The 24562-nt window shown below is 46.3% G+C and overlaps 4 protein-coding genes across 30 annotated transcripts in view; 1 reads left to right on the plus strand and 3 right to left on the minus strand.

The window, feature by feature from the left end:
* The window catches only part of madd (MAP-kinase activating death domain), a 37842-nt gene extending 31206 nt beyond the window's left edge, over nt 1-6636 (minus strand). For 9 of the 23 annotated variants that reach the window (XM_037449028.2, XM_037449019.2, XM_062561879.1 and 6 more), the window contains exon 1: nt 6326-6635. The gene's annotated coding sequence lies outside the window, so the exon portion shown is untranslated. Of the gene's footprint in view, nt 1-2278; nt 2389-6325 lie in introns of all 23 variants that reach the window. The other 14 variants (XM_037449036.2, XM_037449062.2, XM_062561883.1 and 11 more) reach the window with 4 other exon arrangements.
* Nucleotides 6637-7142: 506 nt separating this feature from the next.
* On the minus strand, nt 7143-16965 carry nr1h3 (nuclear receptor subfamily 1, group H, member 3). 2 transcript variants are annotated; one of them, XM_037489277.2, is made up of 10 exons: nt 16667-16965; nt 13149-13231; nt 12788-13021; nt 11811-12077; nt 11496-11704; nt 11083-11262; nt 10780-10879; nt 10467-10580; nt 10247-10341; nt 7143-10140 (listed from the first exon to the last, which is right to left on the minus strand). In XM_037489277.2, exons 2-10 carry the CDS (start codon nt 13189-13191, stop codon nt 9994-9996), a joined length of 1389 nt encoding a protein of 462 aa, XP_037345174.2. In that variant the 5' UTR covers nt 13192-13231; nt 16667-16965; the 3' UTR covers nt 7143-9993. The 2 variants fall into 2 exon arrangements, with proteins under 2 accessions (XP_037345174.2, XP_037345183.2); XM_037489286.2 differs by lacking the exon at nt 16667-16965 and adding an exon at nt 14448-14511.
* Nucleotides 16966-17402: 437 nt separating this feature from the next.
* On the plus strand, nt 17403-20565 carry arl14ep (ADP-ribosylation factor-like 14 effector protein). The gene is made up of 5 exons (XM_037448575.2): nt 17403-17837; nt 18442-18637; nt 18739-18867; nt 19495-19535; nt 19862-20565. The coding sequence occupies exons 1-5, from the start codon at nt 17767-17769 to the stop codon at nt 20091-20093; spliced, it is 669 nt and encodes a 222-aa protein (XP_037304472.2). The 5' UTR covers nt 17403-17766; the 3' UTR covers nt 20094-20565.
* Nucleotides 20566-23035: 2470 nt separating this feature from the next.
* LOC119194329 (gonadotropin subunit beta-1-like) lies at nt 23036-24350 on the minus strand. 4 transcript variants are annotated; one of them, XM_037448582.2, is made up of 3 exons: nt 24240-24350; nt 23339-23544; nt 23036-23247 (listed from the first exon to the last, which is right to left on the minus strand). In XM_037448582.2, the coding sequence occupies exons 2-3, from the start codon at nt 23522-23524 to the stop codon at nt 23041-23043; spliced, it is 393 nt and encodes a 130-aa protein (XP_037304479.2). In that variant the 5' UTR covers nt 23525-23544; nt 24240-24350; the 3' UTR covers nt 23036-23040. The 4 variants fall into 4 exon arrangements, with proteins under 4 accessions (XP_037304479.2, XP_037304480.2, XP_037304482.2 ...); XM_037448583.2 differs by having other exon boundaries at nt 23339-23567; XM_037448585.2 differs by having other exon boundaries at nt 23339-23592; nt 24240-24335.
* Nucleotides 24351-24562: the final 212 nt, after the last annotated feature.

A 24562-nucleotide genomic window follows, 5' to 3' on the forward strand; every position in this document is an offset into this window, starting at 1 on the left:
AACGAGGGGCTACTGACGCATCCCAGGAGAGCGAGGGGAGCAGCACAGTGTCGGTTCCTCTGCTGCAGCTACTCGTCTTTAAGAGGGATAAAGGCTTTTCAGTAGAGGCTCAGTGAGATGGTAAGCAGCTGAGGGGCCTGTGTGGAATAATCCCCCCCCCCCTTCATGAACTTATGGCTATAAATCCCTTCAAGATACCTGCAGCCACTCTACAGATGGGGGCCCCCCCGCCACCACACAGCTCCAGTCCAGCATCGACTCAGTCACTATTAAAAGTTTAACACTTAAGTCCCTGTGAAAGAAGCTGTAGCTTCTGTAGCTTCTTCTTCTGATACCAACGGTTCAGTTGATGACACGTCTAACAAGGACATTTTTTTACATTTTACTGAATCTACACAAAACAAAAGAAAACTCTTTTAGGAAACCACATAAACAACAATACCCAGTAGTTGTAATCACGTGTTTGTGAAATCAATAACAGCGATTCCAAAACGCATTAAAAATGTGACCACACATGCATGTGATTGGACGGGTAAAAATCAGCTCTGACCACATGAGGTAACCCGTTATTAGTTGGAGCTGGGAAACGACCACAAGTGCTCATGCGGCCAAAATGACGTCACGCCATCAGGAACTGGCGATCTTTTGAGGATGTGGGTTTGGAGAAGAAAGTACAGGATCCATTTGACCTCAGCTGAGGTCTGGACCTCCACGCAACTGATGAATGGATACATTATTGTAATTGGTTGAAACTGGTCGTGGCTAAATTTCATATTTTATTTTACAGGAAATACAGATCGCTGAATATGATCCAAAAGGGTCTAAGAGGAGTTTATCCTCTTCATCTCGACTTCCCTGACCCACATGATGACACCATTAAAACCAGTTCTCTTGCTCCTTCGATGACAGCCCATAATCACAAGTGAGTTGACTTTAGTCAAACAAAGCTGCAACACTAACGTGCCGTACATGTGACAACTACAACCACCACGTGAAACAATGGAGGGATTATTCAAAGGCTTCTTTCCAAAACCACGGATATTTCATGTGATGTTATTAGCTGCAGCATCATATGCATCAGGGTCTTGCCAGCCAACCCCCCCCCCCCCCCCCCCCCGAGAATGGCGACCCTGCAAACAAATAAAGCGCCCGAAACTGCTCACTCTTGATGCTCCGGAGTCCTCATCACATATTTGACTCCATACTTAGTTTAGTTAGCTACCGGATCTACTTTGTGTCACGCCAATGCTGACGGCCCTTGTATCCAACGCAACAGTCACAAACTCCACCCTGCAACGCAAACACCGTCCCCACTCCACTGTCACACAAAAGGCTGGTAACCCTCACTGATAAGCTAATGGATGCAAAATGTAGCCAGCGGTTCATACGCAGCGCTATCTGTGCATTCCAATAGAACGAGGAAGTGACGTGTTTTTTCTATTAAAAGAAGAAAATGTGGATTTTGAACTTCAAGCATCTTTTTTTACTTATTTATTCAAATCCAAAAGGCCTCGAGTAGATATACTTGAGGGTTCATACTCAAGGCATTTAACAAATAGTTGTTCATAACTTTCTTAAATGGAATTGGGTCCAATTTTATTCATCTGAATATTTATATTTATAAAATATCATACAACAGTTTGAATGTCAGTGAATTATTATAAAGATAAAGACTTCATTCCGCACTTTGTGTGAAAATGAGCCACACCTATCAAGATAAATGAACGCACAACAACCTCCAAGTGACTGACGCGTGAAGAGCAGGACGAAATCTCAATGGATGTCACCGCTAAGTAAATGTTGTCACATTTCAAAAGGAGCAGTGGGCGACATTCGGATGAGCGCCAGCAGCATGTGTCCATTAAGGGTGCATTATGGGTCTAATTACGTCTAATAGCTCCACTTGAGAGTAGGAGAGCCATTCACAGCGGGACATAATAACAAAGTGACCTAGCCTCTTAATGTAGCGTGATGGTAAAATGGTGACAATGTAACTTAATTACAGAATAGAGAATTAAAAAAAAAGAGCCGCTGTGACGGTCACATGAGCAAAATAATGAACAAGCATTATGAACCAGCAACTCCGTCCAATGCAGCACAATTTGATGTGTACAGTAACATAAGACGACTTAAGTCTGGAAATATGTCTGGCTGAGTCAGCTTACTGTCGCCTCTCGTCACATTTTAAACAAATACGCAAATGTGCTGCTGGGCTGACAGGGTGCTACTGGCATTTGCATGTAATTAAACAGGAAGACCAAAGTAAACCGTCACTTACAGGCATTGGAATATCTGCCCAAAGAGACTGTCTCTCTTCTTCACACCGTTTTATCTTCTTCCTGGAGACGAAGCGACTCGACTTGTTCAGTCCTGAAACACAAACCTGGTCTTCAGGGACCAGATACGGCTCAGATCATCATGTATTAATAAGCTGAACGCCTCGCCGCTTTTTTGTGCCTTAAGTATCAACAGGTTTCATTTAAACATTAAATGAGAGTTGCTGTGTAGCATTAAAATAACAAAAAGTACACCAGCAACTGGATGGAAAAATTACGTCCATTAAAAGTGCGGTTTGTGTAAAACACAAGCAGACTTATTTCTACCTGAACAACAAACTGAACAAACTGAACCAAAGTAAGTAGTTTAATTGCCCAAAGCTAACTAAGTGTTCCCTCATCTTTTCCTAAAACAGAGCAAGGTTATTGTGTTACCTAAATACGAGTGTCCTGAGAAAACGGACGTTTATTTGGAAAAGCCTGGCTAAGGTGTCACCGCCGTCGCACGAGGACACCATGTGCAGACAGGGTGTGACCGGCGTCGCACGAGGACACCATGTGCAGACGAGGTGTCACCGCCGTCGCACGAGGACACCATGTGCAGACTGGGTGTCACCGCCGTCGCACGAGGACACCATGTGCAGACGAGGTGTCACCGCCGTCGCACGAGGACACCATGTGCAGACGAGGTGTCACCGCCGTCGCACGAGGACACCATGTGCAGACGAGGTGTCACCGCCGTCGCACGAGGACACCATGTGCAGACTGGGTGTCACCGCCGTCGCACGAGGACACCATGTGCAGACGAGGTGTCACCGCCGTCGCACGAGGACACCATGTGCAGACTGGGTGTCACCGCCGTCGCACGAGGACACCATGTGCAGACGAGGTGTCACCGCCGTCGCACGAGGACACCATGTGCAGACGAGGTGTCACCGCCGTCGCACGAGGACACCATGTGCAGACGAGGTGTCACCGCCGTCGCACGAGGACACCATGTGCAGACTGGGTGTCACCGCCGTCGCACGAGGACACCATGTGCAGACGAGGTGTCACCGCCGTCGCACGAGGACACCATGTGCAGACGAGGTGTCACCGCCGTCGCACGAGGACACCATGTGCAGACTGGGTGTCACCGCCGTCGCACGAGGACACCATGTGCAGACGAGGTGTCACCGCCGTCGCACGAGGACACCATGTGCAGACGAGGTGTCACCGCCGTCGCACGAGGACACCATGTGCAGACTGGGTGTCACCGCCGTCGCACGAGGACACCATGTGCAGACGAGGTGTCACCGCCGTCGCACGAGGACACCATGTGCAGACGAGGTGTCACCGCCGTCGCACGAGGACAAAATGTGCAGAAACAATCAGCAGTGGCCTGAGGAGGTGCATCCCCCGTTTGGAGTAACGACCCCGACTTTGGTCACGAAGGCTAAACACGAGCTGGTGACATCTCCTTCAGCGTGATGTATTCCAGCAGCAAGGGCCCGGCCTACGCAGAACACACACCCGACCCTCCTTATCTTGCAAAAACCATCGGGACAATAAATCAGCGTGCGGGTCTGGCAGCACGAACGCTTCCTGGTGCAGAGCCAAACTGTCTGTTTTATGAAGCGGCAGAGCTGGAGGCGGACTCATCCAGAAACAGAACATTATTTTTAGACCAGGGCGGACGGGCCTCGGACCCTTCACTGATCGCATCTGATGAACAAGCTTGGTTTTGAAATCTTTGGATCCTCAATAATAAAACAAAAAATAATTGGAAAAACGGGAGCGAGATAAAAAAGCTCGCCACAACTCAAGTGCTACCTCTAAAAAGGAGAGATAATAGGGCATGTTTAAACAACAGATGCATGTGCAGGGCGACATCGCTGCTTACGTGAGCAGGAAGAGAAAATAGACGGGATTCACATGGCCTCAGACATCGATAGTCACACTGATCCGCCGGACGGAGCGCTGGAGAGCACACACAAAAAACGAGGGAGATGAAGTGGGTATCAGGCAAGTATTGATCTTTGCGTTCCCACTTTTAGATTGCAACGCTTCGCTTATTGATCCAATCTCACAATGTTGCACAGCTATGAGGACAATTTGGTTCCCTGTCGATAAAAATGATGAGCCCAAAATGAGCCGCGATCCCTCTAGCTCCGACAGAAGAGTGCGATGCTCTCCTCTAATTTACGTTTCTATTTCTCAGACGTTGGTGAGTCCAAAAGCACTTTTGTTGTTTGGGTTTTCTACAGGTAATTACAACAGCATATGTTAATGTTTTATATTGTGCAAGGTAAAAGGCCGCCATTTTCACCTCTAAGTAACACAGAGGTATGCGTTAAATAACAGTGATAACATGTTTACCTTGTTTTTGATTCAACAACAGTAATGCACCAACACGTTTGCCTTCCCACGACTTCATCTGAATTTTATCGCTCATGACGTCGTGCAGCTGTGAAACCACACGGTGGATGATGTATTCACCCCATTTGTCATTGTTTTATTGGCCGCCTGTTTTCTCCCTATGAGCCTGGATGTTAATGATCGACTTTACTTATTATTTCAGCTGCCTATTAAACCGGCTATATGCAAGACACCAACTATTTAGCCTTTAACTGGTTTTCAACATCTGCAGCTCTGGGTACATTTGTACCCAGCACGTTACTTTACATTTGACGGTTTCTATTCTATTCACACATTGCATCTTACGGTGCCGTTTTTACAAAATGTTATCATCCAAGTTTACCTTCAGGATCGATAAAGTTGAGTTTACCGCGTCTCATTTCAGAAATTAAAAAAGGGAAAACCCTCCATCTGTGGCTGATTAAACTGTATTCAGCATTCAGTACTAAAATAGACCTCAAATGTCTGACCTGAATGCATGTTGCAATCAGAACGCATAGAAGTTCTGCCCATGGCGTTGCTCGATTGTGGCGATATTACGTAATCAAGCTTCTACCAAAAACCTGGAGGCCTCTTGACTCAATGTCACAGTGCACTTCATCACAGGAGACACATGAACCACAATTTCACCGCTTATAAAAGGGAAAATAATCTTTAAATAACATCACTATTGCATTTTTTTGGCATATCACTATTGCATATCACTGTTGCATATGCATTGTTACTGGATAAATTGAAGAGTTAGCTCTTTTGCTAGCATTAAAAGCATTATGTCATATTACATTTTAATATTAGTTGCACCTCTTGTTCACATAAACCCTAAACTGTATAGAACGAGGTTACATCATTTTATTCCATAGTGGTTTCAAAAGGTTGTCCTTCCAAACATGTCTGAATGTATGCTTCGATTGTCCCTACCTCATTGAGACCGTTATCTTTTAAATGAACATATATGAAACAACGGGATGGCACAGGTTCATTCATCCATTCACTGTATGTACTGTAGAGGCAATAACCTCTGGATTTACTCCGAAATGTGGTGTTTTGCCCTCAACTCCTCAGTCGTGTTGGTTTTGACATCGTGTGTGAAATACGGGGACCGCACAGCGATGCTGTGGCCGTGATGGGTCCCTTTTTTCCCCGAGGAATGGGTGTCGGTCACCGCTAGCGTTGGCTGCGAGGTGTGTGTTTTTTTACGCGACGAAGCTAACGTTTAACCGCCGGGAGGACAGGACGCAGCGACGCCAACGCCTCCTCGGTAGCTCCAGCGCAGCGAGCTTGTTATCGGGGTGTAGGGAGCGTTTATGACAAGCTTCCAGGCCTCAGCTCGTCCTACACGTTCACCCCTAAAAAGATGCACCCTCTCAACCCCGGATCTGCCAGCCAAACGGGTTTCTACGTCACGGGTGGATTAGCTAACTAGCCGTAGCTACTGTTCGCAGCTAGTGTCAGCTGGTTAGCTAACGCTAACTCACCAACTGACGTTAGCTGCCATCAGCAGCTCGAGTGGCTTATCTCGTAAAAATAAGAACCTGTCAAATGTTGTTTTTTTTTAAACACCAAAACAACAGCAGCTGTTACACCATGAAGCACTAGCTACAAATATTTTAATTGGTTTAAATACCAGCGAAGACGAGGGAGAACCTCCTTACCTCCTGCTAGCGTTAGCCGGTTAGCCGCTAACGTCTCGCTGCAAACACCAGCAGCTGATGACGGCTCGGGAGGGATGGGAACCCCTCCGCGGTCACAGAGGGGGGGGTCGAGGGTGGTCCGTCCGAAATCAACCTGCCGTATTTCTTATCATCCGTGTGACACTTGGAAACGTCGGCTGAAAAAGAGGTGACGACTTCCTTCAACGGGCTCGCTGCGTTAATGAGTGATGCGGAGTGTGTGTGTGTGTGTGTGTGTGTGTGTGTCCGCCTCTTGAGTAACGGCTCAGTCAGAGCTGCCTTCACAACGTCCTCCTACTCACCAGCATTCTCTGTTTGACAAATAGCACTTTGGATTATTCCCCCCCCCATACTGCCATCATTCATACTCTCCTGTTTATCAATTCTACACTAAATTGCTGCCCAGATGTACAAGTCTTTACATTTAACCTCTTTAAAATATACTGGTGCTTTCATTTGGGGGGAAAAGGGACCATAAAACATGCTTCCTCACAGTGTTTGGGGTCCTGTACAGTCAATAAATTTCTGATACTTAAATCACCTATACATTAAATATTGCTATATTGTTCAGTAATGAGATGTTGGTACCCAGTCCACAAAAAAAGGTTACAAATCCAAACAGTTATAGCCATTTTTTTAAAGCAAATAAAGCAAGACAGGATCCATTAAATTCCAAATAAATCAGGGTATACTTTTGACTGGTACTGTTGGTGGAGTTTCTCCTCCCCCCCCCCAAATGTGTTCGTTTTGACTCTGAGCATCAACACCTCAAGAAAAAACCCAAATGATCCCAAACACATGAGCACTACAGCATTGCTTTAATTTATATACATACAAAACAGAAGGTCTTCATGAGCTACGAGTATTAAAATAGGTTTGCATTTCTATACATCAACAATGTTTACAGCGTCACCCCTCGAAGACAGGAAGTAAATGAGATCAGAGGTGACGGTTACAGTATGTACAGCACAATTAACCTTAGATACAAACAGATTTAACATGCACACTCGAGAAAGAAAGAGGTGGGGGTTTTTTTGCTCGTTTGATCACAGCCCCCCCCCCTCCCTTATAATGCAGAAGCTACTCCTTTTGAAACTTAATGGTTAGTGTCTGGCTTTAGGTAACCTGCCAGAAGAGAAAAAAAAAAATCCCAATTAATTTCATTTCAAAAGGAACCCAAGAGAAAAGTATGGTTTCAAAATGCTGCACACGCTGGTTATTCTGCTTCTTTTCATATTTATTGACCAGTCCGAGAGAAAATATTAAATGCATTAGCTCGGGGTTAGAGGAATATAGGGGAAATCAATAATTATTTATGGAGGGTCAAAAAAATAAGACATTTTTTTTAAAAGGGGGGGAGGGGGGGGGGGGGAGCGGCTCGATACAACACACGGTCAGAAAAGGTCTTTTTTTTTTGTAATTTGTCAGATTACTCGTAAACTTGACTTTTAATTCAGGCGACATTTGTCAATAAAACTGAAGCTCCTCCAGTTGCCTTCTTATAAATCGCCTCCACTGAGGCAGCAGGAGATGACTTTTTTTATTTTATTTTTTCTAAAACAGAAGCCCTTTTGTCGGCGCATCTGAGGAGAAAGAGGAAGGAAGAGGGCGGCGGTTACTGTTGCTCTTGTGACCACTGCTGATACGACACAGAGGAGGGAACCCAACATCCACTGGTTTGTGGTCCCCACACAGACCAACAGGTGGCGCTCACCGTGTTCTGCCTGAGGTCAGAGGTCACCGTGTTCTGCCTGAGGTCAGAGGTCACCGTGTTCTGCCTGAGGTCAGAGGCGCTGATGCACAAGAAAGCGGTAAGAAAAACAGAAAGAAAAAAAAAATAGTATTGAACGTCAAACAATAAACTCTCGATTTAACATTAAGTTGCATTTGCAAAAGCTGCAATGCTCAAACGATCTTTTAACGACAAAGTGTCTGACACACAAACACACACTTTGTGAAAGTTACTGTCGTTGATCAAGCAAATTGATTACGCAAAATACAGACATTTTTGGATGAAGAAAAAAGACATCAGCTCTAAAACTCAAATGACACAATTAATCTACAATAAATCAGAACTGAGCCTTTGTTACTGCCAGTTGCACATATTTCAATTAATGTAAAAACTATCAATTAAAATCCAAAATACATTTTACTGCAAATGGTTAAAAAAAACACTGCAAAACAGTAAATGATTTTAACCGGAACCTTGTAAAAATCTTTTTAAAATGTTAGCTTTGTTTTATTAAATGTCCTATTTAAATTACTTCAAGCTTTTTGTTGTCTGGTTTTCAGCCCCCAAAATAAAACATCACAGCTCTGCATTTGCATCAGCGTGTCTTTACCCTCCGTTATGCATTCAGAGTTCACGCTGCACAGGAGAAGCATGAACACCTCTACGCCTGCAGCCAGGAGCTTTGATAGAACGTTTCTACTGCGAGTAAGAACGATTTTGGTTCAGTTTTTTTTCTTCCCGAGGCTTTTCTAAATCTGACCCACTCAGAAAGATACTTTACCCTTGAGACATTTTCTCTACGTGTCATTGACACAGCAAGTCGTCAAAAAACAAAAAGGCCGTCACACCCCCTAAAAGCTCTTTTTGCGTCTTGCGTGTACATTTCTCACACCTTTAAATGTCAGTGAAGAAAAACAAAAACAAAATCGAAATATAAACGGCTTTGTAATAAAAATGAATAAGTACATCCGGCACACAAGTTACTGACAAATAAGGTGATAGTAGCCGCAGTTCTTTCTATCAGGATGATTTCTTATTCCTTGCAGAGGAAAGTCACAGAGGAGGCATCTCAGCGCCTTTTAACCACTGTTAAATCTTTACAAGGAATCATAAGACTGGTTAGTTGCACCGACCTCAGGTCACCGGTGCAGAGTTTTCACCTTATTGTGCATCGAGTGTGTGATTGTAAAAAAAAAAAAACCCCGTGTTTCACCTGCACCTTTTCTTCACCGTGTGAAATAAATATAGAATTTACACCCACGTTAATGGACGTTTCTAAATGAGCGAAAGGTTTTGCACCAGGAATAAAAAGCATTCTGAATCGGGCGTACTTCACGTTGCTCCACCTGAGCGGCAGCTGCACCGTCCTTTTGATTTGGTTTCTCACTCCGACCCGGGACAGACACTACCTGTTGCCAATCCACGACGATACAAGCCAGACGGCCTGCCACGTTAAAGCCCACACAACTGCAAATATTTATAGATATACAACTATGTCACGTGAATGTGCAGCTGTGATTCTGATGCCGCAGCCTATTAAAATCATAGAGGATGCATGTGGAACTGCACTAAAAAAACAACAACAGAACTTTCAACCGATATTAAGATCAAAGAAAACTGGCTAAAGAGTCGTGTTAAGCTGGAATTTGATAATCGCCATAATCACCTACCTCAAAAAGGTAAGGACAACAAAACGCTCCAAGACAACAAAGTGTTCAGGTTTCACCATTTAAAAGTTTAAGAGCAAAGGAGCGGCGACGCCCTCCTCTTCCTCCTCTTCCTCCTCCCACGAGAGACAGAAGAAAAAAAAAAAAACATCTCCCGCCTTCCACCCATCAAACGGGCTGAGTCAAAAGTTCCTGCTGCTCTTCAGCGAAAGGGGGTGTGTGTGTGTGTGTGTGTGTGTGTGTGTGTGTCGTCACTCGTTGACGTCCCAGATTTCAGAGAGCAGGGGGGGGAGCTTCTTGTCCTGGAGGCGAAGGGCGAAGACCTGCTCCGAGTGGACGCTGCTCAGCGTGCGAAGGCTCACCAGCTTCATCAGCATGCGGGGAAACATCAGGTGGTCCTGAGGAAACCACCAGAACACCGAGGTCAGACTTCAGGGGGTGGGGGGACGCAGAGGAGACGCCTCGGCGACGCGTGCCGAGGCCGGTGCGGTCACGTACACTTACATTGGGTCTCTTGATGGAGATGTAGGAGCGCAGCGCGTCCACGTAGGGCTGCTGCAGCCGCTCCACCAGGTCGTGATCCTGCACGTTGGGCCGATCTGAGCCGGGGTTTCACCAGACAACAAGCTTTTGTTTAGGGGGTGACTCGTGCTTCGCGATGGCGGAATTGACACTAAATTCATTTTTCACTTCACTGAAAAGGAATTGGATCGGGAGTTCTGACCTGCGGAGAAGATGTTGATGGCAATGAGCAGCGCGTACTCGGCCTCGTCCAGATGCAGGTCATTCATTCCTTTAGAGAACTCGAAGATGGGGTTGATGAACTCAAACTGAAGCCCTGGGGAGTACAAACAAGGACAACAAAAGTCACTTAAAAGATGAAAACATGCTAAAATAACAAAAAATATAACTTGATACAAAAAAACATTTGAATTCCATTTGAATGTGGCTTGGCACACGAGTGAAATAAAAGGCAATGAAATGATTCCTGATGTTTATAAATCAACCTGTTAATAAATATGTGCAAGTAAATTAACCTGCTTTGGCGAAGTCCTCCTTGTTGTAGCTGAAATCCTTCAGGAATGTGATGCTGTCAATAGCAGGGTTGTAGCGCCGGGACGTCTCCAGCAGCATAATCTGAGAACACGTGGAATACTATGAGACCGGTTCAAACGGAGGAGTAGAACATCCATCAGTGCCATCAACTCCTGAAGGTATAATGGACCCAGTTTGTATGTTGCCGGCTAAAATCAAACCAATTCTGAAGAGTCCATTGTTCCATTTCGTGGAATTTACTTCACTTGGAAGTCGTAAAGGTTTCGACAACAACTATTTCAGACCTCAATGGTGGACGTCTTGAGGAGAGCGATCTGGTCCTCCCGTGTGAGCTCCAGGAAACCAGGAAGCTGCTTGGCGAAGTCCACGATCTCCTGCACCGACATGATGGCGAGCTCCGTGAAGTGGGCGAACCGCTGCTGACGCACTTCTCGGTTCAGCAAGTCCTGACTCTGCGGCCACGGCTGATGATTGGGTCAAAGCAACAGACGATTTACACAATAGAACATCCAATCAAATTAACCGAACTAAACTGACATTCATTCATTGTAAAGGCGCCGATGCAAAACAAGCCCCGCCTCCCTGGCACTGAACAAGAACCCATTTCCTTTTACCCAAATGTAACATAATAATCGTTGTCAGCTTGTTCCCGCTTACGACCCACATTGACGGTGTTCTGGTCGCGGGCGTCACTCACCGTGACTCCGGGCCGGTCCAGGAAGGACCTCTTGTTGCACTGCTTCTGCATGGCCACCAGCTTCTCGATCATCTCCTGCTGCTGCGGCTCCAGCGGCGCCGTCTCCTGCGGCGCCGGCGTCGGCGTGACCACGGCGGACGAGCGCGCCGTGTCGTCCTCGTGCTGCTTCTTCATCTTCTTCACTCGGATTTGCTCCTCGGAGAGCACGCCTGCGGGTGTGTCATGGGGGGTGGAGGGGGTGTTAAAATATATATATGTTCCCCTATCGATTCACCCACTCCTGCCCCCCCCCCTCTGAGAAACGCGGCCACTCACACTGCTCCAGCATGCCCGCCTCGCGGCACTTGCGCAGGCGACACTGCTGGCACTTGCGGCGCATGTACATGTCCATCTCGCAGCGGCCGCTGTTCTTGCAGTTGTACTGGGCGCTCTTGATGACGCTGCGCCGGAAAAAGCCCTTGCAGCCCTCGCAGCTCAGGACGTTGTAGTGGAAGCCCGAGGCCTTGTCGCCGCACACGCTGCACACCTCGTTGCCCAGCATCTTCGGCGCCGGCCCCTTCTTCCTCTTCACCGGCTGCCCGTCTATGTAATGAATAAATAAATGACATTCAACGGATGATGTGCGTACGACAACAAAGGCGAGTCATGTGTCTTTAATCAACTGTATAGACTGAAGTGTGCTGGCAGCATGAAGGTTCATTCTAAAAATACATGGTTCCCCCCCCCCCATATCAGGTTTAATAAAAGAACTTCAAATTAATTTGTTCTGCACTAAAGACTCATTTGAACAGATGTCAAAGAATTTAAACTAACTAAATGAGCAGAAAAAAGCCAACCGAAGCCTGCGGTAGATTCACAATGTTCTGATGCCCGTTTGACTCTTTGTGTGAACTCTTGTGTTCTGGTGAAGATTAAAGTGATGATTAATGGTAATAACTACCCTTTTCTCCCGATATGAAACCGGTCACTCCCACAGAAAAGGATGTGAACCATGTCGTTGACCTTACACGCCCAAAAAGGAGTTTCGGGGATTTTTTTGTCGAGTCACATTTTCCTTCACTTTGGAAAAAAAAAAAAAAGAGAGAAACGGTGGAATCTATAAATTGGTCATTCTTGTTCGCAGCAGCTCCCTTTGCTCTTCATATGGAGTTATTCAAAGTTTGTGCAAAATCCTCTGAATTTAAAAGCTTTTTACAGGTTATATAAGACATATTTTTGCTATATAGCTACACATCAGGGACGGTCAGAAAAGATTAAAGCCGGAGTGAAAAGAAGCGTTTCTTTTCTCTCACCTGAGCCGGCGGGCGCGTCGCCCCCGGACGGGTCCGGCTTAACGTCGCTGGGCTCCCCCGGCAGAGGGCTCCTCATGTCGCTCAGCGGCAGGCCGTTGTGGGGGGGCGCGGGGGGGTCGTCGGGCCGGGAGAGGTCAGCCAGCGACAGCAGGCCGCCGTGCTTCATTCCGCCGCCCTCCTCAGCCAAGCAGTCCAGCTGCAGCTCAGGGGCCCCGACAAACGCCTTCCTCTCATCTGAGACGCGCCAAGCAGAGATGTGACATGATGACGTATAGTAATATAGAGGGATGAAAGAGGAGACAAAAACAGCCACAAACGTATACATTACTCAGCGTTACTTAAGACACACACATAAACTTACCATGACCAACATCTGGGATATCAGTCACAGACAGCGTGGACATCTTCCGCACAGCAGCTTGTCATTACGAAATCACCGTGCACCTGTGCAACAAAAAGGAACAATCTTCCTCACTTATGGTCGGGGGGGGGGGGAATTTCACAAACGCGTCAAAAGGCGGGTGAATCTCCTCACGCGGTTTACACGTAGGCCGTGTGCAATGAGAACAGGCGTGTCGTTACACAAGGGGAAAGGGACCCAAACAGCACCAAGGGGTCTCTGTGTGTGTGTGTGTGTGTGTGTGTGTGTGTGTGCGGACCAGCTGCAGAAGCAGAAATGAAAGCATGTCATGTGCAACATACGGGTGCTTTTCAGGAAACTGATTCAGCAGACGCACGCACACACACACACACACACACGCACACACACACACACACACAATTCTTAAGCGGCCTGCGAGGCGGAAACGTTGGTTTATAAATAAAGACGCAGTTTGAAGTGACGAATAAAACAAGCTTCGGGAAAGATATCCACGGTTATTACTATTGATGAGAACGACATATGGCTGTAGTTAGGACTCCTTCATAACTCTACTACAACTTAAAGAGCCTGATGTCGACATCAAGCCCATCGTTCAACAGTCGTTAAACGTCACAGCAAAAATCATTCAAATTAAAGTCCAGTTTAGACAGATAACATCGAAATGAATAAACCGGGACTGATATTGATCTAGATGACCCACAATAAAACCAAAGCGCATGACGAGTTCACGATAGCAGTGATCATCATCGTCAAAGAACCACCGATACTGAAAACCACTGTAAAGCGTCTGGGACGTTGTTGTTGTTGTTGTTGTTGTTGAAGTCGTCCCGGAGGAAAACGTTCACACATGTAGCATCTTTTAGACCGGGACTAAAACTGTGCTCACAGATGTACAAATACTAGAAATCTGTGACAACAGGCACCATTTACCTGTGCAGTTCACAAACGTGTTGCTGACTTAAAAAGGTTCAGCCTTGGAATGTGACTCTTCTCTTTGGGTAAACTAAGCTTTCCCGTCTCTAGCAGACAGGGAGGCGTTCAGCTTTGATTGAATAAACGCAGATATCCCATTGACACTCGTACTGGCCCGCAACCAATGCCCAGGTATGGCTTTAAAAATACAAATCCATGCGTCTCTAACTAGGGCCGCCTTTAAAATATCAACGCGTGACCTCCACCCGGGACCCTCAATAACCGCCTGTCACAATAAAAACAGCAGTTTGACAAGAGACTCTCGCTGAGCTCAACCCGCTTTGCAACGTGTCCGAGTGACCTCACCTCTGAAGTCGATGTCTTCATTTACCGTCTGTCCATCCCGCCCGGGGCAGTCTGCGGACCCCCCCCCCCCCCCTCTCTCCCTCCCCCCCCCCGGCCCCACGCGCCCGAGGAGCCAAAACCACCGGTGACTTACTGGGTGGAAATCGTATGACTCGCTATCTTCAAGACAATGAGGAGGCAAGACGACGAGTCCCTTTCTACAAATGCCCATTGGGAGAGAAGAGGGACAACAGAGGGGAGGGAGAGAGGGAGGGAGGGAGGTTACTATTGGTCATTTGCGATCCAGCCCACACCCTCTCTTTGAACATTTCAGCAGCACTTTTTACTCAAACAGGATGAGTCCAGTTTTTCCTCCAGTTGTTTCAAAATAAAAACATGTTGGTCTCCTGATACCCTCCGACGCCTTTTCCACTAAAGCAATAGAACGTTTAGGAGAAAAGCCAACATCCTGGCACCGAGAAACCACAAATCCATATTTAAAAGTGGTGTCAGCAAAGCGGCTCATGAGCCAAAGCTCGTGTTCGAGTTCTTCCCAAACGACCCGTGGAGTCCGTTTCAGAGACACAAGACGTCCGAGAACCCAAACGGCCTCCAGGTTCCTCGGGGGGGGGGGGGGGGGGGGGGGGGGGGGTCGCGTTCTTTGGTCGTAAAGCCGCTCGGCGGCGGCGCCTGTAACCTCACGTCTTCTCTCCGTGCGAGTCCAATGTCCCCCGCACCTTATCAGCTGGTCACCTTTGTCCGTGAGCGTGTTTTCCTGGACAGCGGGATGTGAAACCAACGCACCGACCCAATCAATAACGCACCCAACTACGCCAAAACCTCCTTTTGCTCTGTCGTAACATGTTATACACGACGTACGCCTACCTGCACACTAGTTACTGATGTCACAACACTCGAAATAGTCTTCTACAATATCACATTTTAGAGTTTAGCTTAAAAGAGAATATCTTAACTACTCAAATCTACTCCATGATTTATATCATTTAAATCACACGTGTCAAGCAAATATCTTGCTGACATCCCAAAATAGATGACTTATTATTACACAAGGAAATGTAAATATAAGCACCGACTTCAGATCATTTAGCAAATAAATAAAAAAGGGTCCAGCTCCTTGATTGAAAACATTTTATGTTTTTCTCAATTTTTAACAGATGACATGTTGGTTCTGATGGCAGTAAATAAAACATTTCACTTCATTTGTTTCCGTGGTTCACACTTTCCTGACATCAAAGGCGCGAGTTGAGGCTGCAGATCCATCAGACACTTCCCAGCTTGAATAAATGATCTCTCCCACTGTAAGCTGGTGTGTGACAAAGCATTAAAAACAAAGCATCCGAGTACCAGTAAGTGAAATGTCCCTTTCTAGAATCCTCAAATGGACAGGACTGATGGGACCGGAACCCTGAGTCAGCACCAAGTAGCAGTGAAAGCAACGAGTCAGTCTTTCCCCCCCCAGTCACGTTCCCACAAGCCGAGGGTGGAAGAAGAAGTGCATCCAGCTACTCGAGGTCCCACCCAGAGGATTTCACTACTTCTGCCTGGGGACTGCGCCCGCTGGGGTCCGGGGGGGGAGGGCGGGGGGGGCTCAGCTGGGCACTACAGTGACGGGAAGTCAAATGAACTCCAACTAAAAGGGGCTTAAATCAAACCGCACGCAGAGACAGGTGCACGTTGCGTGCACGAGTCGGACTAAGCGAGACCAGGTGTCCGGGACACGCTGCAACAAGATGTTAACAGCAAACTGTCACTCGGTTAGCAGCCTTTAGCCGAGCCAAGTGAGCTAACTTGCCGTTAGCATCGGGGGGGGGGGCTAGCTGGTTACATTAGCCGGAGACCGATCATTTCGCAACAGTTACGTAAACACCTGCGGCGCGTCGCCGCCTACGGCACATTCGGAAAAGTTTATCGACCCCGCTGACGACTCGCTTTGTAGTTTGGGCCACATTGGTGCTAACATTGGCCGATCAGTCGCAATGGCAGTCTATTAAAAAAAAAGAAATACGTTAGCCGACGACAACAACATCCGAATGTGACGCGGCGCCAATCGTTGTCGTCGCTGGCCACCAAACACCGGGGAGGAGAAAGCTAACGAGCGGGGGCTGAACGGGGAAAGGCGAGATTAGCTCCAAAGTCACATCCGAAACAGGGCCGACGTCGTCAGCCGAACACCCCCGCACTCGAGAGCAACAGCCGCTTTAAAAACCACTTCAACTTACCGAGCGAACGTTGGCTTGGGCTTGGCTGACTTCAGATGGGGGCTCCCGGGTCGGACGCGACCCAGGGGGCAGCGCCGGGGGGGGGGGGGGACTTCCCGGAGACTATGCGAGTTTCGCGAACTACTTGTGGGAGTGCTGCTCCGTTCCCCCGGCTGTGGCTGTTGACAGCGGCCGTGACAACCGGAGCTAGCCTGTTAGCCTGTTAGCTCGCTAGCCGGCCAGCGTAGTTATAATCATGTGATTCGGCAGGAAGCGGATTTGATCACGTGGGGGTTTGAGGCCCAGTGTTTGGTCCAGCAGGCAGCTACAAGGGGAGGAATGTATAAATGAGTAATTTCACTCAATCGACATTACTATACTAAAATATTTCCATTTTGGAGGCAAATAGTATACTCCACTACATGTTTGGACAACGTGTGATAATCTGCGGATTAAAGCTATCTAACTGTATATAAAGTGACTCAAGTAAACAACACATCTATCCGAAATATATACGAATTGATGTCATTATCATACAAACTTAGTACAGTACATGGACCCCCTGCCTCAAAATGGAAAGTTAAAATAATGTACAATATTATTGGCAAAATACAAACTAACAAAATAATTCACATATAAAGAACGGCTTTTAGTGGGTGAGCAAAATGTGATGTTTATGTTTTTATGTGCATAACTTTTCTTGTTTTTAATTTTAATATCACGTAGTAGAAATAATATTTGTATTATTATAAAGAATAGTCCCTTTCATTATTGTTAAATGTTAAATTAATGGATGATTATTGTCATATGTTAAGTAGTTGGTTTGTACAATAATGTATGAATCATACACATTAATCTAAGATAAGATAAAACAAGATAACATTATTGAGGATAGCGCACAGTTCTTCAAATCACACCTGGTTTTCTTCAGAGGCGCCGCTAGAGGGCAGGCTGCTCCGAGGCGGAACCGGAAGTCAGAGCGGACATACATTTTAAGATTCCCCGAAGAAGAGGTCGGATACAAATATCCATGGGACAGAAGGCATCAACACACGTCTATCTTTTCAATTGAAAAATACGTTTTGTGTGTGTGTGTGTGTGTGTGTTTGTGTGTTGACACCATGCCCGTTATCTGTGCTGCTATAGGATGCAACAATAAGTTTGTGAAAGGGTCGGAAATCCGATTTTACAGGTAAATTGCCACCGCTTTAGTTGATCGATCCATTCGCGTCAGCTTCGTTTAAAAACTAACGAAAGCAAGGAAATCGATGACTTTGTCCCTAACGGTTGAGTGATTAACGTTAACTAGACTTTTTCCTCCTTAAGGCAACATTCTGTTGCTTTAAAGTGGCATCTCTATGCTTCGATCCACCACACGATAGTGGCGTTAGCTACAGTTACACATAAACATGCACATTATGTTACCATCCGTTACTACGTTGTAAAATGAGCTCTTATTGTTTATTTGTCTGGTAACAAAACATTTGTTTATAGGCTCCACAACAACAACACGGGTTGCCTATGACTTTTCATGACGTCATATCACATTACGTTTCTTTACCAAGATGTGAAACATACTTGTTTCCAAAATATTCTTTTTTCTAACGAGTGTTTTTTTATGATATATATATATATATATATATATATATATATATATATATATATATATTTCTTCCACCTTGTTTACAGTCGCCCACCCCTCACCAAGCTGAATTCCATGTATATGTAACCTACTTTCCAGTATAACCTTTACTGATCGCTTGCCCCCCCCTCCCTCCCTCCCTTCTGTGCGTTAGATTCCCTCTCAGCAAACCTCAGCTCGCCAGCAAATGGGTCCACAGCCTGGGGATGAAGAACTTCGTCCCCACCGCCAACACCTGCCTCTGCTCGGAGCACTTCAGGGCCGGCTGCTTCAGGGACTACAACGGCAAACAGTTCCTGAGGGAGGACGCCGTGCCCACCATCTTCAGCCAGGGGCAGGATTCATCCAAGGTGTCGCATCGACCGTTCCTTCCTAACAGCCCCCCCCCCCCCCACCACCCACTCCGTTTTATCTCATGTGAAGTGACTCGATGGCTGGATGCCCCCCCCAGATTGAACTTCGCAAACGGGGGGTGATCCCGAAGGAGGCGAGTGTGCTGAACCCAGCGGCAACGCAAGCGGACCGAGACAAAGCCCGAGAGGCCGTGAGTCTCCGCAGAGACAAGAGAGGAGGCCCCAGGGTGAGTTTTCTGTTAGTTGGGTTCACTCATCAGACCTGTTTGCTTTACGGACACGTCTTGCGTAAAGCGTCACCTTTTCATAGTTTTTACTCGTAAATGGGCTTAAATAAATACATTAAATCAGTTTAACACAACAGAGGGAGGCTGAACAAGTTCCCACGATTCACATTGCTTCTTCTACCATTAAAAGTTATTAAGTAAATAGCGACTTTAGGCTCTAAATGACAGTGTTAAAGGGGGCAGTTACTTTTACTGTTTCCTAGGAGGACATTGCTCCATAAAGGTCGCAATAAAACACAGTAACACACGTGCAAACAATAGATTGAGATTTTAAAAAAAAACGGTCAAGAGTGACTGAGGGAATATTGTGTTACTCTGCTGTCATGCACCTGCCGCGACGTCAAATTTGTCGTCTGTCTGAAATATGGCAATAAATGTTTCCTGATCCCTGATCAGAATGAAGTCAAAAGCACAGCTCCTTTTGTTCTGACGTCATATTATTGTATCACGTAATTGAAAAAGTAAATAGATATTCTTATGGACCAATTTTCTATATATTTTTGTAGTGCTTGTCTTCTTCTTGAGATAAACTACGACATATGAAATATACTTCCTGTTCCTGCGCAGGGTGGACGAGGCGGACGAGGAGGAAAGCAACTGAGCGACAGGTGAGTCCTGGTTTGTTGTTTGAGGTGTTTTTTGTGGTCCCTCGACCCGTAAAACAGAAAATGACGTTAAACAGAGCAGCTGCAGGTGAATCGTCTCCCATTTCCGAGGTTTACTTTGTAACCCACAACCCGATCACAATACTCGATCAGTCACAATTTACCTTTATGTTAAGCGACTGTAGATCTTAATCTGTAACTAACATCAAAGGGCAAATGTCAGATTCTACAACTGTTGATATTTAGCAATTAAAAACTGAATGAATCCTCTCATGTAGCGTTTCTAAACTCCCGAGAGCTTGCATTGATTTTCGGTCCGGCGTCTGCAGGCCGAGCGCCGGGGGGGCCAAGAGCAAAGTGTACGACAGCAAGGGCCGCCTGCTCTCCAACAGCAGGGACATGTGCGACTGCCTGGACGTGGACTGCCTGGGCTGCTTCTACCCCTGCAGCGACTGCGGCTCGCGCAAGTGCGGCGTGGAGTGCCGCTGCGACAGGAAGTGGCTCTACGAGCAGGTGGAGGTGGAGGGCGGAGAGATCATCCGCAACAAGTTCGCCGTCTGAAGGGAGCGGTTTCCGCCGGGGGGTTGGAGGAATCTTCCCGAAAGGGTCCGTGATGCGACATCGGGGGGGGTTTAGGGGGGAGTTCTGCCTGTGGTGGAAATGCTGCTGGGCTGTATTTTAGAAAGCGTTCCTCGTGAGTCTCCTCTCAATGTCTGGGACACGAACTCGCTGCGCGTGGTCACCGTGCGCCGGTTATTGGTGTCCCTGGAGACACCCCCACTGAGTTTTTAACGCTTCAATCATCACCAGAAGTAAAAAAAAAAAACGTATTTGAAATCATAATACTTAATTAATAGACAACTGAAATCCGGATGTAGAGACCATGTACTCTGAATTAAAATGGATTTAACCTCGTGACTTGTATGGAAATGACTAAAGGAGCAATATGTTCAAGAATAATCTGCATTGTTTGATAACTGAGCCTCGTATTTTTTATGTTTTTGTGTATTCAATAAAACTGAAAATATGTGAAGTTGTTGATAATGTTTCTAGTAGATGAAGAAAACTTAAAGACACGTGTGTAGGATTTGTCTTAAATAATAATAGTTGATTTAGTTTTAAACTTGTCCTAAATATCATCCCTTAATAATCACATCCTGTAAGGCCTTGTGTTTGAGTTTGTCATAGTATATGAATTATGGTCACAGTGACCTTTGACCGACATGTTTGAATCAGTTCATTTTTCACCTCGAGGCCGTTAAGTTGATCTTTGAACATTTTTACCATTTTCCTTCAAGAGAAATCTGATTAGATCAATTCTGCCAGATTGTATTTTGAGGGGTTGGTGTCCTTTGGGCCGCGCTGGATGAACACGGGAGGAGTTAAAGTGTCCCGGTCGCTCCCTCAGCGTGCGGGTGGAGCTGCTCCTTCCTAAATGACGGTGTACGCTTCGCTCCATAACGTGTGCTGGTCCCTTTAATCACGCCTGTTAATCAAACCACCGCAGAGTCGTCCTTTCAGGATGCAAATCCTTTTTTATTTCTCCTCTTCCCGTTTACCACAGACTAGACCCAAAGTACCTTAACCCCCCCCCCCCCACACACACACACACACACACACAGACACACACACACTGTGACCAAAGGCAGTGTGAGACAGGCAGCGTGACGCAGCAGTTCATCACTTTGACTACAGAAAGTTGCAGATGGTCTTAATTGCCCACATCGTGCTGTCCTTGAGCTCGGCTGTGGAGGGGGGGGGGGCACATACCCTCCTGCAAGGTCCTGCCTAATATGAACTTTAGAAACTGCCGCGGGGGATGTTTTAGTCTTCCTTTGGGGACGTGTGCTCTCACATCACACTTTAACCCTTTCACAGGGCGTAATCCCTTCATGCGATTGTAACGTTTCAAGGTCTCATTTTCAGCGTTTGGTTTTACTTAACACCCCCCCCGTTTGGGTACCAAAAAAAAAACAAAAAACAAGATGACAACTGTCAGTCACAAGGCTCCGTCCCACTGTCTGACGGCACGGTGACTACGTGTTGTGAAGGATTCACGGTGTGAGCTGTGCTGCTTCGCTCGCTGCTCCGTCTGCAACGTCATCGTTGTGCAAACACATGGAAACGTGTTAAAGTGTTAAGAACAACCGTGTTCCACCACATTTAGCATATTTTCATTTTTTCCTTTTTTTGGGCCATGTTTTCTTTTTTCTTCAAAACATGTTTTGATCTAATATTTTTATTTATATTTTTTTCGTGACATTTTTCGACACATCTCAGCTTTTTTTTTTCATGACTTTCTCTCGACCAAATATATTCAGACTTTTCTTCAATAACTTTTTTTGACTTCATATATTTTAACTTTTTTCAAAAACTTTTTTTGACTTTATATATTTTGACTTTTAAAAAAAAATTGACTTGTTATGTATTTTGACTTTTTTCCCCAAAAAGTTTTTGACCCTAATATATTTTTTTCCATGACATTTTTCTACTTAAAATATTTTGACTTTTTTTCCCAAAACTTTTTTTGACCCTCATATTTTTTTTCTCTTTCTCAACCAAACATTTTTTTAATACTGAAACTGTTTAGTTTAGTTTTCACATGTTGCTGGCTGTGGACCTCAGGCCGTTGGTGGAGTATATAAATAAATGTGACAAAGCAAATAACCTCTTTCTTTATTCTGTCATTGATCCATCTGCTCCCTCACGTTCTATTATTTATCATTTCATTGATTGCCTCCCTTGACACTTTGGCTTGGACCCTTGCACGCGTATCTATTCCCTTCTGAGTACCAGCTTTTCTCCGGTTGCACACATTCATCTCACGCGCATCTGTTCCCTCGGAGAGGAGCACATTGTCTCCTTTGGTTCTGGAGGGAGCTTTCCAAAGGTTTTTAATGAAAGTTAAATAAACAGCTCTTTTTTTTCTTGAAAACATTTCATCAGCTCTGAGGCCATTAGCCTAGCTTAGCATAACAAATGGAAACGGGTGAAAAACTAAAAGGCCCAAAAAAAATCAAACTACCTCTAAAGCTCACTTGGAAACATACGACGTCTTGTTGTTTCATTTGTACAAAAACCAAAGAGTAAAGAGGTTATGCACCAGACTGCAGACTGAAACCTGGTTTATTTTGTTCCTCCTCATGGAGAGAGCCACGGATCGGCAGGCCCTCTACAGGAGCTTTTGAAGTCTTTATTTTCATATCCACCTGTCAAGAAGAGAGGTGAGGCTCGTCTTTCCCTCGTGGGAGCAGCTCCTCACACTCCTCAGCATGGAAAGGTGGGCCGGAGCACTATTGAATTTTAGGGGTCAGCGGCCTTGGACGGAAACAAGAGAAGCAGTCGGTGGGCCACAGAGCAGATTTAAACGCGTGACTTTGATTAAAGACAGCCAGGACGGGAAAAAAAAGACACATTTAAACCCCCCCCCCCCCCCCCCTGGGAAGGGGATACCTGTTTATTTCAGTGCCAAACGCGGACAACAAGGTAAACAGGCATCAGGCTCCTCTTAAACGGACGGGCAGCTGGGCTTGTGCCCCGCGTAGAAGCCGCAGTGCGTGTTGGCCTCCGGGTTGCACACCTGGCAGCCGCAGTCCCTGGCCACGGGGTAGGTGACGGCCTCTGGGCACCCGTCGACGTGCGTCACCTCGTAGGACCAGACGCCGTTGCACGTCTTCTGCTCGGGCGGGGGCCGCCAGCTGATGTAGACGTCCTCCTGTCGCGACAGGAAACGTTCAACCCCCGCAAAAACAAAAAAAAAAATAAACAGGCTGGATGGACGAAAAGGGGGCATGAACTTCAAATACCTTGGTGTTGCACTGCCCCGAGCAGATGGTGGTGAGGACGGACTTCGTTTGGCCGCAGGCCTCCACGTCGACGCTGTGGCTGGTCAGGCGGCAGCCGGAGTGGCACTGCTCCTCCTCGTCGGCTCCCGCCGCCGCTGCCGCCGCCGCCGTTAGTGCCAGCATCGCTGCCATGGCAACCAGCCGCATCCTCTGCCGGGTGCGGACGCCTGCCAGCGAGAGGGGGAGGGGCCTGCCGTTAAACGAGGTCCGTGAGTCTATTTCAAGAAGAACGTACTGGTGGTTGTGCGTTGCGTGATGAATTGAACTTTAGGACGCAAAAACATAGTTTTAGCCTTACGGTTAATGGGCTGCAACTGCGGAATAACTTAGAGATAGACATCAAACAACGTCCAGTATAAAAAAGAAAATATTGTCCATTAGGAGTATTCTACCATGATCAGACATTTTAATGTATATAATCCCTCTTGCTTTTGTTTTGTAATCGTTTGTTGATGTTGTTTTGTTGTATTTGGCACTATGGTCTGTAGTACTATTGTGAGATTCTGGGGTGGGCGCCTATAAGCTCTTTTGCTTCGGCCCATTCCTTTTGAGCAGAATGGTTACTGCCCAAATAAATAAATTAAATTAATAAAATTACTCGGGGGACATAATGACATCCTTTGTGTTAATACCTCACACCAGGCAGCCTAAAACTGTTTGTATGTGTATGTATATACGTATATTCAATGGTTTTACTGGTCCAGCCCACTAACGAGATAGACACCCCTGCTAAAGACTCTCTTTAGAGCTCTTTAGAACTCTTTCTGCTCTAAGATCTCTCGGTGCTCACAGAAAATCAAAGTATATTAAAATCCACTCTCATCATCTCATTGAAACTCATTACGTGTGAATCAGAACGTACCTGTGGAGCTCTGTGGTTGCTTCAGACCTGGTGTTGCTTCCTTCTGTTACTCTCTCAACATCTGCAGCAGCTGTCGACCCGCGGCCCGCGCTCTCCGCCGCTTAAATAGCGCCGCTCATAAACCCCCCCTAATCTGTTCGACCTTGGGCTCGCTGCTATTTTTCCCACCTGTTCAGACTTAAGGGCACATCTTTCCCTCAACAAGTCGCCGCTCAAGGCCTTTCCTTCCACGCGACGGGGGGGGAGCGGGTCGGTATCTCCACACATCTTGTTTGGATTACACGAGTGAAAGGATTAGATGGACCAAAACAAATCTGCCCCCG

Source organism: Pungitius pungitius, chromosome 4, assembly GCF_949316345.1.
Source record: "Pungitius pungitius chromosome 4, fPunPun2.1, whole genome shotgun sequence".
NCBI lineage: Eukaryota > Metazoa > Chordata > Actinopteri > Perciformes > Gasterosteidae > Pungitius > Pungitius pungitius.